This window comes from Solanum verrucosum, unplaced genomic scaffold (assembly GCF_900185275.1).
Source record: "Solanum verrucosum unplaced genomic scaffold, falcon-dt-bn FXZP01000147.1, whole genome shotgun sequence".
In the NCBI taxonomy this organism is placed as follows: Eukaryota; Viridiplantae; Streptophyta; class Magnoliopsida; order Solanales; family Solanaceae; genus Solanum; species Solanum verrucosum.
In genome coordinates, this window is record NW_026020343.1 from 4288021 (window position 1) to 4300584 (window position 12564).

Genomic DNA, 12564 nt, shown 5'->3' on the forward strand with positions numbered 1-12564 from the left:
CTGCATTTATTGCAGTCACTAGCCCATAAAACAACAAAATGGACAACATCTCTTTGATGTTACTACACATATTTTGTTAGATGAACTACAATGACAAATGCTAATGCAGACACTTGGTTACTAGGATATAAGTACAAAACAAGTTCAGATTAGCAAAATCGAGATGTGAAGACCATCGATGATAACAACAAATTCAAGTAAAAACATAGAAAAGGTTCTATCATAAGAAATATACAAATTGAGAGAGAATGTGCTTGTTGTAAGACCTTTCAAGAATGATAGTACAAGATGTTTTGGAAAAATTGTGATCAAATAGCTCGAGTTATCACAAGATACTCAAAACTGTACAACCATATATAATTATCAGTTCTTTGTTCATTCTAATTCAAATCTTAGCTATTCAGGCATGATATTCAAGATTGTATAACCATGCATTGAGGCACAAGATCTTTCATATGGAGCGAACCGATGAATTGAACTGTATAGCCACTCATATCTTAGTTATCGAATAACAGATTGTGCTAGAAATCTTTTCTAAACTCTTACTCTCAATACAAAAAAATAGATTAAGAAGACAAAATTTGGGTATCTGCAAAACCATCATATACTCATACTCCATATACATCAACTTATTGGTCCTAATTCTTAAATCGTTTACACAACTGTAAGCCAAGCTTTTCTTGCTAATACAAGTGCAGAAAATCAGACAAAAATTTGAGAATCTAGATATTCCAGTCACAAGTACGAAAGAAAAATACAGGCCTAATTCTTGAATAATGAACCTTAGAAAATAATCTGAAAATAAACCTTGATAATAAACTAGGATGCCGATATAACCCAATTCCATCACCAAAACCTAATCTGCGATCCTTGATCAATTTCACAATGGATAGAGAATAGTCATTACTACTTACAATATCCATACAATGAATACAATTTTCAAGAAAATCATGAATCTGGTTGCTGCATTTAGTGCAGTCACAAGCCCAGAAAACAACAAAATGGACACTATCTTTTTGATGTTACTGTAAATATTCTGTTAGATGAATCGTGGAGAACTACATTGACTAATTCTAATGCAGACACATGATTACTAGAATTCAAGTACAATATCAGTTCAGATCAACAAAATTGAGGTGTGAAGATGATCAATGATATCGGTAAATTCAAGTAAAACTGCAGAAAATGTATGGACTAAAAAAGAATGTGCTTTCTTTAAGACCTTTCAAGACCAAACAACTTGCTCTTTTTACCTTATTTAAGGTATGGACTCTACTATTATGGATATTTATTTTTCTCTACTGATATTTCAAGAGTTGAAGTTGCCTTTCTTCATCTCTCCTTCTTTCGCTCTAGTTATTAGCTAGGATTTTCAGAAACAGTTGAGCATCGAGCAACTTCGATTAAGCAGAAAAATGGAAACAAAGAATTGAATGAATGTAGCATTATTCTTTTGCTAATGCAAAAGCTTTCGGTTAGATTATTGAAAGAGTTTAGACCCTAAATTGTTACAAAATTAGTTGTCTTAACTCAATACATCTCTGTTCAATTTAGAAATTACATTCCTTTATTCAAACATGCCCTAATACTCTGTACTCTTATTTTCTATAGATATCTTATTTATTGCACTCTATTGTACGAAATCCATCAACAATTAAGGGGAAATCTTGTACCATTGAGGGTGTGCCAAAATGGGGTCCTTAATTAGGTCATGTTATGTCCTTATTTCAAGGCATTTTTTGTGAATATATCAACTTATTTCTCACATTAAGCTTATTTCTAGGTTGACAAAGAACATCACAACTATCTAAATTATTATACAAACTTAAAAGAACACTATAATAATAGGGAATGAAAACATAAGTGCAAAAACGGAACTGCGTAGACTAAATTGGGAACTTCTAGCATTCCAATTTCATAATTATGTCTTAAGCTATTACAACTTTATGAAATAGTAATATTAAACGAAAGACTATGATATTATGCTGTTTCTGGTTCTAAATTATTGAACCTTTCCATTAAGAGCCAACCTGAGAAAGCAATTTGAACACTAAACAGGAAAATCTAGGATCCCAATAAAGTCCAATTTCGTCACCATCGCTAAATCCGCGATCCTTGAACAATTTGATGCACCAAAGAGAAAAATCATCACTGTACACCTTCCTGAGCCAAACACTTCCACCTTCATACTTCTTAGAGACATTCCCTTCAGTTACATCCCACATGTCAACACACACACTACAGCTGTTCTCCAAAGTTTTGGCCATGTCCAAAATCCAGTATCGAATGATGTACTCAAACATCTTGAAAAATGGAATCATCTGCATTCCAACAACGATCTCATTATGGGTAATCTTTTTCTTGATCTGCCATGGGTTTTGCAAAATGATTTTTGGGGCAGGGTATAAGTCCTTTATTTCCACTAGTTCTCGAGTCACAACATGTGGAGTTGTAACGACCTTATTTCCGTCGTTATGGAAAAGTCAATAGGGAAAGTATTGGGGACAAGAAATTTTTTCATAGTAACTTGAGATTTCCTAACCTAGTCCAGATTTGGATGAAACAAGAGTAAGTAAGGTCTAGGGAAATCAGGTAACAATTGGGTAATCTAGTTATGAATTTGATTACATGAGTAGATAGATAAGATATTAAGAAACCCATACGACTTTACCGAATTTAATTCAGGCTATTAGAACTCCTGCAATTGAACTTAGAGTGACCGGGTATTTTCTGAGTGTCGTGGGTTGAAGGTTTGTTGTGAAATGAGGGTCTTGGAATTATTTAAATAGCTCACTGGTTCCGTGCAAGCTGCTGGGGTGGGATTTCTGCAGCTAGGGCGGGGCTGCTGTAGCGGGGTGAGGACCGCTGTGGCGGGTCTGACGTGACTTAAGTAGGAAATAAACCCCAAAATGTCTTTATTCTGCATTTTTCAATTTTTAGAGTAAGGAGACAAACCCCAGGTGATTCTTGACAGTTTCCACCATTCTTGAGGCTAAAGGTAAGGTTTTCACTCCCCGAATCTATTTTTCGATCCGTAGAACTTAGTTTCTTGGGTAATTATCGATGAGGGAGGGTTTTGATGTAGAATCTATGGTGGAAAAAACCCTAATCTGGGTATGGGGATCAAGGGTTGGTGTAGGGTTATTGAGTTCATTGTAATCCGGATAATTAGACCTTTGATTGTTTATCCTTGCTTATAAATTGTTGTTTCTAGACCTAGAACAAGTGGAAAGAATCCGGAAAGAGAAGATTCAAACTTGGATTCTAGGTATATGATGGTTGTGATTTCATGTTGGTGTGATATATGTTTATAATTGCTTCATTGTAATGCATGTATGTATGTGTATGAAACCTATTAATCACACCTAATGTAATTTAGTATGAACGAATGATTGTATTATATGAATTAACACTAGATTGTATGATTATGAGAATGTACATTGTGATTGTGATTGTGGCTTGTTGAATGGATCGGAGCCATGTTTCGGCATAAAGATGGGATCGGTTGCCACGTTCCGGCAGAAACATGGGATCGGTTGCCACGTTCCGGCATGAACATGGGATCGACTGCCACGTTTCGGCACACTAACTTGGATCGGGTACCACGAACCAGTATGCTAAAAGTTTGGGTTTGGGTTCCATGAGAGGACCATTGAATTGTGTTGTGTATATATTTGTGATGATTACATTCATATCTAATGATGACTGATATTGGAAGATTGTATGCTGCTCTAAAAGGATAATTGTATCTCTTGAGTCTTGTGAAATTGTGCGTTATTTGTAAGTGATGACTAGTATTGTATATGTGTGCTTTACTTTGTTGTTACTACTTATGTATATTTCACCTTTAGGATAGCCGTGTGATCCTACCAGTACACGACGATTGTGTACTGATACTACACTTGCTTGTTCATTGTTGAGTACAGGGCATTTTCAGGCGTCTATTGATAGACTTCAACTAGTAGGCTGCCGTGGATCTTTCTTGTTTGAGTCCACTCTTTCGGACTCAAACTATTTGTTAAGGTGTTTGTTTAGTTTTGGGGTTGTACCCCTTGTTCTTAGACTTGTCGTTAGTAGAGTTTTGGTACAATGACTTTCAGGTTCTAGGGGTTGTTCTTCCACATTAGTTTGGTTAGTTATTTGTTAAAACCTTGGAGTTTATGGGAACTCCATTTTTATTGTCATTTAAACCTGCTTCCGTATCTTTAAATGCCTTGGTTTTCATAAAATTTGTTTTTTTGGGTTGTAGTAATGGTTCTCCCACCGGAGGGTTAGTGTGGGTGCCAATCACGACGGTCTGGGTCTTGAAATTATTAAAATAGCTCACTGGTTTCGTGCAAGCCACTGGGATGGGAATTCTGCCGCCAGGGTGGGGCCGATTTAGCGGGGTGAGGACCGCTGTGGCTGGTCCGACGTGACTTAAGCTGGAAATAAACCCCAAAACGTCTTTATTCTACACTTTTTGATTTTTAGAGTAAGGAGACAAACCCCATGTGCTTCTTTACAGTTTTCCACCATTTTTGAGGCGTAAGGTAAGGTTTTCACTCCCCGAATCTATTTTTCAATCCGTAGAACTTAGTTTCTTGGGTAATTATTAATGGGGGAGGGTTTTCATCTGGAATCTATGGTGGAAAAAGACCTAATCTGGGTATGGGGATCAATGGTTGGTCTAGGGTTATTGAATTCGTTGTAATCCAGATAATTAAACCGTTGATTGTTGATCCTTGCTTATAAATTGTTCTGTGTAGACCTAGAACAAATGGACATAATCCGGAAAGAGAAGATTCAAGTGCCTTAGGGGATTCAAGCTTGGATTTGAGGTAGCTGATGGTTGTGATTTCATGTTGGTGTGACACATGTTTGTAATTGCTTCATTGTAATGCATGTATGTATGTGAATGAAACCTATTGATCACACCTAATGTAATTTAGTATGAATGAATAATTGTATGCCATGAATCCACACTTGATTGTATGATTATGAGAATGTCCATTGTGATTGTGATTGTGGCTTGTCGAATGGATCGGTTTCCACGTTACGACATAAACATGGGATCAGTTGCCAAGTTCCGGCGTAAACATGGGATTGGTTGCCAAGTTCTGGCATAAACATAGGATCGGTTGCCACGTTCCAGCACACTAACTTGGATATGGTACCACGAAACGGTATGCTAATAGTTTGGGTTCAGGTTCCATTAGAGGACCATTGAATTGGGTTCCCTGAGAGGACCATTGAATTGTTCTGTGCATATACTTGTGATGATTACGTTCATATCTAATGATGATTGATATTGAAAGATTGTATGTTGCTCTAAAAGGATAATTGTATCTTTTAAGACTTGTGAAATTGCGCGTTATTTGTAAGTGATGACTAGTATTATATATGTGTGCTTTACTTTGTTGTGACTTCTTATGTATATTTCACCTTTGGGATAGCTGCGTGATCCTACCAGGACACGGTGGTTGTGTACTGATAGTGTACTTGCTTGTTCTTTGTTGAGTACAGGGCATCTTTAGGCGGCTATTGATAGACTTCAGCTAGGTGACTATTAAGTGTGATCGGATTCTAGGGTGAGCCAGTTCTTTTAGGCTGCCATGGATCTTTCTTTTTTAAGTCCACTCTTTTCAGACTCAGACTATTTGTTAATGTGTTTGTTTAGTTTCGGGGTTGTACCCTTTGTTCTTAGACTTGTCGTTAGTAGAGTTTTGGTACAATGACTTTCAGGTTCCAAGGGTTATTCTTCCGCATTAGTTTGGTGAGTTGTTTGTTAAAACCTTGGAGTTTATGGGAACTCCATTTTTATTGTCATTGAAACCTGCTTCCATATCTTTAAATGCCTTAGTTTTCATAAAATTTGTTTGTTCGGGTTGTAGTAATGGTTCTCCCACCCGAGGGTTAGTGTGGGTGCCAATCACGACGGTCTGGGTCGTGACAGGAGTGTTGTTAACTTTGCAAGTTTCTTCTTCAGCTTTTGATGGAAAGAAATTGTAAACGAAAGTATTTTTCATGCTAAGCAAAGGCCTTTGATAAGCCATTGAAGAAACCAAGGAATGATACAATTTTCAAGAAAATAAAATGTTGAAAAAGAGAGAGGCAGTAACACCTTATAAAGACACAAATTAGGTTTTCTATTCCAACTTTGAGCGGGAATCAGAGAGAATTAATACTATTTTTAAATTTTAAACTTATTTAAGAGAAGATTTATAAAAAAGGAATTATGTGTCATTTTGGCATTTAAATTCAGGATAATAATTCCAAGATTGTTATGTTATGTGAAGTATGGACAAAAATATGCGTTTAACTAGTATCCATTGACAATGTAGAATTTTATAGACAGTCAAGTAACTAAATGGGCAAATCCAACTTTTGGTCCTGATTCATGAATCATTTGCACAAGTATCAACAAATGTTTTCTTGCAAATACAAGTGCAGAAAAGTAGACAGAAATTTGAGAATCCACATATTCCAATCATAGGACTAATTCGTTAATCACGAAACATAGAAAATAATTTGAAAAATAACTTTGATCAATTTCCCGATGGATAGAGAATAGTCATCAGTACTCAACTTTCTAAATGGATTCCACAACTTCCAAAAGTAAGTTCTTCCTGGGTAATCTCTTTCCTGATGTGCCTCGCGGTATTCAGATCGAATATCAGGGGAGGGCTTATCTGTATTAGCTCTTTAGTCTTTACTCATGATGTGTTGTTAACATGTCAAGAGTGAAGAATCTTCGAGACCTACGTCCAATTTCTCGGTGTTGAAACCCTTTGAATCTTTAAGGTCATAGAACAAAGTCTCTAAAACCCTCTAAAACTTAGACTCTCACAAAAAACTCTAAAAATTTGATAATAGAATAATTGATTGATTGATGCTAAGCTAGGAATTTAAAACAAGTAGTTATAATATTTGAAAATTTGTGCTGCGGAGGACTATTTTGTGCAGTTAGTCAGGATCGTCGATACACTCGGCGATCCGCCTTTTGGTTGATTTCATCGCCTTCCTGCTTTGTCCTTTAGCCTCTTCGCGTTTCGAGTCATTGGGCGATATGGTATTGTTTCGCGAAACTGCTCGGCACACTGGAACAAAAGGCGCCATGCCGATCGACGACTCTCCAACTGGGCTCGACGATCTTCAGGCCTTCATTTCTTCGTTCTTTTCAGTCGCCTTGTTCCTTTTTGCTAAATAGTGTCCATGCTTTGCCTCAAACTCCAAATGCCTAAAATTAAGGGTTTTCATCAAATATCGAGACAAAATATGCATTTGAGGACACTAATTCTATCAAAATATAACCCTAAATGAGTCCAATTTGTGGACTCATCAACACCCCAACTTAAACTTTTGCTTGTCCTCAAGTAAAACTCAAGTTCAGCAGTTCTAAAAGGATGTCTCAAATAGTGCTACACAAGACTCGATCATGAATGTACACAACAAGACTCAATTTACTCATGCAAGGATCAATTGTGTACCCAAAGATTAAAGTTGTGACACACCATTACCAAAGATTCATGCAAGTTCAAGCTCAACAAAAGTACTTGAATGCCCTCACACAAAGGATGATTCCATTTCCACACTCAAAGGTTTAATCATATAAAGCTTCAGAATAAAATGCAACGCTCACACTAAAAAAGAAGAACATTATGCATGCTTTCACCCATAGGTTTGCCCATAATTTTCAATTGACACTTGTTTCAGCTCACTAAAGATAAAAAAGGTCTTTACAAGGCTTGTAGTGGGGCAGAGTGCAAATGTATGGTCATTTAGGCTCAGTGAATTTCATCCTCATGAAATGTGGTGCTCACAACACTTTCTTTCCTTTTCTTCATCATTCTCATTTGTGCTCACAAGTAGTCCCATTATTCACTTCCCATGGATAGTTAGAAACCCCGTTTGTTTTTGCATTTTCATAACTTTATTCCATAACTTTTTCTTTCTTTTTTCTTTTTTTTTTCTTTCTATTCTCTTTTTTTTTTGTATGGAGGGATTCCATTTTTCTCAAAACCATGGGTAAGAAGGGGGCTTTCTTATATTTCTTGATTTACCATGTCTTTTCACCATACCCCCAACTTAGGCTTTTGGCCTAAGTTGGCTATTCAATCTAAACACAAATCATGAGGATTATGGGTATTGGTAAAGAAAGGTCATTGTTTTATCAAGTTTCTTCCAAAGAAAAGTGATGCTCAAGGGGTGTTCAAAAGAGGTTCACACACTCACGAGGTAGGCCACAAAAGAGGTATATGTCAAATTGCCTAAGATCATATTAAGAGATAGCCTTACTTAGTCGACCAGATCAACAGGGCAAATTCTAGGTTTTATCATGCATGGTTCCCAGTAAGCTTATCACACAAGACATCAACACTAAAGTCAAACAAGACTCCATACTTTCGCTAGTGTGCAACGGTCATCACAAGAGAATCGATTTGATACATGGCTAATCACAACGAGATGCAATGAGTTCACATATTGTCTATGCAACTTCATTTGGTCTCATCATAGCCGTACATTCATGTTCGTTAGATTATAAGTACTATTCAAGTCATTGGTATTGAGCAGAACCGATACTCAAATTTGCAAGAGAACAACTACCTTCAACACATACAAGAGGTGGCGAAATTTCTTTGGAATGGTCAAAATCATTTTGCAATTTAAAACACGGAGCCACAAGCTCAAACATCCACAAAAAGTAGTGTAATAACACAGTAATAGCTCACAACCAAAAATATATAAGAAACACGAACATCAATAACACAAAAAGGTGGGCCTTCCCCCACCACAAATACAAACATTTGTCCTTAAATGCAAATAACACACAATCCAGAATGCAGAATAAAAAAATACAGAGTGGGAGGTAAAGAGGGGATCCTGTCTAAATGGTCGCTCCATCTGTCTGGGCATCATTGACTGGAGTAACCTTAGAAGGACCAGCTCCACTAGATCCAGCAAACGGTGTATGTGCCAGGGAAGCCTGCACAGCCGCATCTATCATAGCTGCTTCAGTCTCAGTCAGCTCTTCATCTGCCGCTCCCTCAGTCTCCTCGAGCATCTCATCATCGGTCTCCGCCTCTAACTCAGGATTTGCTGTCTGCTCCGTTTTATCTCCATGTTTGGTGGTGGTCTGAGGCATCTAAAGCACATCTGGAATCTCCACTGTTCCAAAGACCATGGATATATCGGTGGAATTCAGGTAGTCCACATCTTTTCTAAGTTTAGCAATGGCGGCTTTTAAAGCCGTCACCTCCTCTGTGGCCCCTTAGTTGCGCTCACACACCGCTATCCTGGCCGCTAAGGCATCAATGGTAGTGCTCAGTGGTGTTACAACTTCAGCGAGGCCAGCCTGAATCATGCCCGGAACAGAGGCCTCTAGCTGGCAGCCCAACAATCGGCAGATTGGGCAAGCTACCCCATTCGGAGTAAGGAAGCCTGGGTGAGTGGAAGCCGGGAAACAACAGTAGGTTTGGGAGGCAGTGCAGCAACAGAAGAACCTGGAGTATCAGCATGAGTAGCAGTGGCAATAGATATACCAGAAGGCCCAGGGGTTGGAGTACGCAAAGATGTCCCTCTAGGTGATGATTTTGTGTTTATTGACTCCACCAATGCTGTCTTTTTTTTCCTTTCTGCTTGATCCTTAAGGTACTCAGCTTCGATCCTCCGAATATCAATAGAGGATGTGGGCATCACTTCCACATCCTTCTTGGCATCTTGAGGTACTGAGCTCGTTTGCACAGTTCTGTGATCAATATTGGGAATGAAAGTGAGGTCCGACGCTGCCTTGCACGCATGAGTATATCTGAAGCAATGATCGTACCCAAGTTTATTCGAGTTTTCTCTATGATGCAACCCATGCAGGTTGCCTTGGCAAGGCGAAGGATTGACTCATTCTGGGACGACATAATTGTGCTGCTGATAAAACCGAACCAAAATTGTGCAGCTATGTTTAGTTCTTTCTTTTCAATCGGAACTCCTTCCGTCAACCACTTCGGAGTATCATCTTAAATTAGTGGGGCTAACCACTTTTTCATCTCATCCAATTTCTCTGTTCTGATCAAGTGATGGCAGTGATCCCTAATATTCGTGGACATGCCCAAGACTACGATGATTGCCTCACTATCACACTTCACCCTCTTGCCTCTAACAACCACATAGTCAACTTCTTTGAAGGCTGGTGCTAGCTGCTTTTTCTGGGGTGTTAGTGCACTGTATGCACTGTAGAATTCTCTTACCCAATTTGGAATATAATGGCCATGGGGTTTGGTGAAGATTTGGAACTTTTAGTATTTCAGGCACTCCATTATCTCTGGGTACCTATCGATAACCCCATCTGTGGACATACAATTTTCTTCAAGGATCGTCCTCAACTCCTCAGTCTTTAATCTATTCATTGACTTAGGCGGAGGACCCTGTACCAGAGGTGCCAACACTATTGCTTGTTCTGGGGCTGGAGGAGTAGGAGTGGTAGGCTGAGAATTCCTGACCCTAGATGGATCATTCAACTTTTTAGATTGTGACTCCGCCTTCTGTTCCTCTATCAGCTCATCCTCTTCAGAATCCGCACTTTGGTTTCCCTGTTGTTCACCCTCACTCTCAGATGGGGTGAGATAAGTAGTATAAATGCCATTGCTGTCTGAGATTGCTCGGATAACTCGGATGCCTTGCCTTTACCTTTGTCTTTCTCACCAGTTGTCGACAATTTTGTGGCTTTGTCACTGGATGCAACTGCATTCCTATTTAGTGTAATCCCATTTGCTTTCCCTTGGCGTGGCATGTTTCTCCCAGCAACTTTAAACCTAGCCATGTCTGCAGTTATAGTGGGAAAAGTTAGACAAACTAAATCAAATTCATGTAAACAAATTTGTAGAAAGACTCGCTGAATAAATCGATGAATCGCCAAATTGCTTTGGCGAGCTAGGGCGGGCTCACCGACAGGATTGGCTTAAAAATTATGGCCAGTTGGCGATGGGATATCCCTTTTGGCGAGTCGCTGATAGCTTTTGGCGAGTCGCTGATAGCCTGCCGAAAGTTCCAGTGCAGCAATGGTTCAAGGTCTAGGCAATGGGCGAAACAAAAGACGATCGGTGAGTCACCAAGTGCCTTTGGTGACATCAAACTTCTCGCCGAAAGTGATAGTGACCAACAATACATACAACATGAAATTAAAGGTGATGTGGGGCTATTAGGCGAACCGCCGAGTGGTTCGGCGAGCTCAACCCAGTTCGCCAAACAACCCAACGTGCCTGTTTTCAACCCCATTTCTCAATTTCAGCCCCGCGACCCCTGAAAAAAAATTGAAACATGCACTAGTTAAATTAAGGTGAGAACTACAACACCCACTGCCTCGAGATATCCAGACTTCTCCCAATTTCCATGCACACACACCCCAAACATATTTAGCCAAATATAGAGCACGCAAGGATGTAATTTTGACAATAAAACAATACAAGCAGGTTATTCAAATTAAAACAAGCACTTGAGCATACTAATCCTAACAGAGAGGCCCAACACACTTCAACGTAATAAGATCAATTGCAAATAAGCACATTTTTTGATAAGATGAACTTGGGGCATATAAAACCAACCTTTGGTGTTGACTACGAGAAGATTGAAATGCTAGGCGACAATGTAATCCAACTTTGAGCACAAATCACCACTAACAACACTATAAAAATACAAGAAATATAGAAACTAGAGTGCAAGTGTGAGTTTGGGCAGATAAAAAGTGAGGGAAAGTGAATGGATTTTCAACTTTTAAAACTTTGGCCTACAAAACCGTCCAGTTGTCGCCCATTCGACGTCATTAGTCGTCCTCGCCGATCCACTTGGTGACATGCCGGGTGGTCAATCGCCTTACAGAATTTTACAGGATGTCCAGTTGTTGTAGGAGTCCAAACGACGGTCTTCATCGAGATCGGGGATATGGTCGGCGATTCGACAATAATTTCCCTTGGCTCGCCGAGTTTTACAGACTCCAATTTGAATATGTCTTGAGTCAAACGGCGGATTAGGTCAGGTTCACCGACTGGATCTTCAGCTTGCCAACCTGCACTTTTCAACACTTTCCCCATTTTAACCTACAAAATCAACACACCATTATTTTAACATAATAATTGAAAGCGATTAAAACCTTGGGTTGCCTCCCAAGCAGTGCCTTAGTTAACGTCCTGGCACGACACAAGTCCTTACTCACCATTATTGGGATTGACCCTAGTATCACTAGGTAACCCCAATTGTTTGATTGGACAGAGATGAGATAACTCATACTTCATAAGTTCTCAAGCAGCTGGATAGATCTGGAATTAGAACCAATCATCTGGTTCATCACTTCAACGTTCTCCTTCATCTTGTCCAACACTCTATCATGCTCACTTGCCTTGTGAAGAATGATTGTGTGCATTCCTTCCACGCGTTGGCCCTCATTGTCCTTAGGCCTTCTTCACTCATGATGAGGGATGTATTTACCCTTCCTTGTGCATTGTACTTTGATCTCCACTACCTTTTCGGTCAACTCATCCATCTGAGTCATTAGTGCGGCCAACATGAAGTCCTTCTCTACTCCTTGGTTTGTTTTAG

At 39.1% G+C, this 12564-nt stretch overlaps 2 protein-coding genes across 2 annotated transcripts in view; both read right to left on the reverse strand.

Moving 5' to 3' along the window:
• Positions 1–12564, reverse strand: part of LOC125837375 (probable protein phosphatase 2C 10) — a 1808044-nt gene that overhangs the window by 1723422 nt on the left and 72058 nt on the right. The window lies entirely within an intron of this gene.
• On the reverse strand, positions 2019–6035 carry LOC125837424 (uncharacterized). Its single transcript, XM_049516550.1, has 2 exons — positions 5934–6035; positions 2019–2459 (listed from the first exon to the last, which is right to left on the reverse strand). Exons 1-2 carry the CDS (start codon positions 6033–6035, stop codon positions 2019–2021), a joined length of 543 nt encoding a protein of 180 aa, XP_049372507.1.

Excerpts from the sequence above, each read along its gene's own strand:
- LOC125837424 (XM_049516550.1), bottom strand. The coding sequence starts at position 6,035 with ATGGCTTATCAAAGGCCTTTGCTTAGCATGAAAAATACTTTCGTTTAC. Across the intron at positions 2,460-5,933 it reads GCAAAGTTAACAACACTCCT|GTCGTTACAACTCCACATGT; the intron begins GTCACGACCCAG and ends GACGGAAATAAG.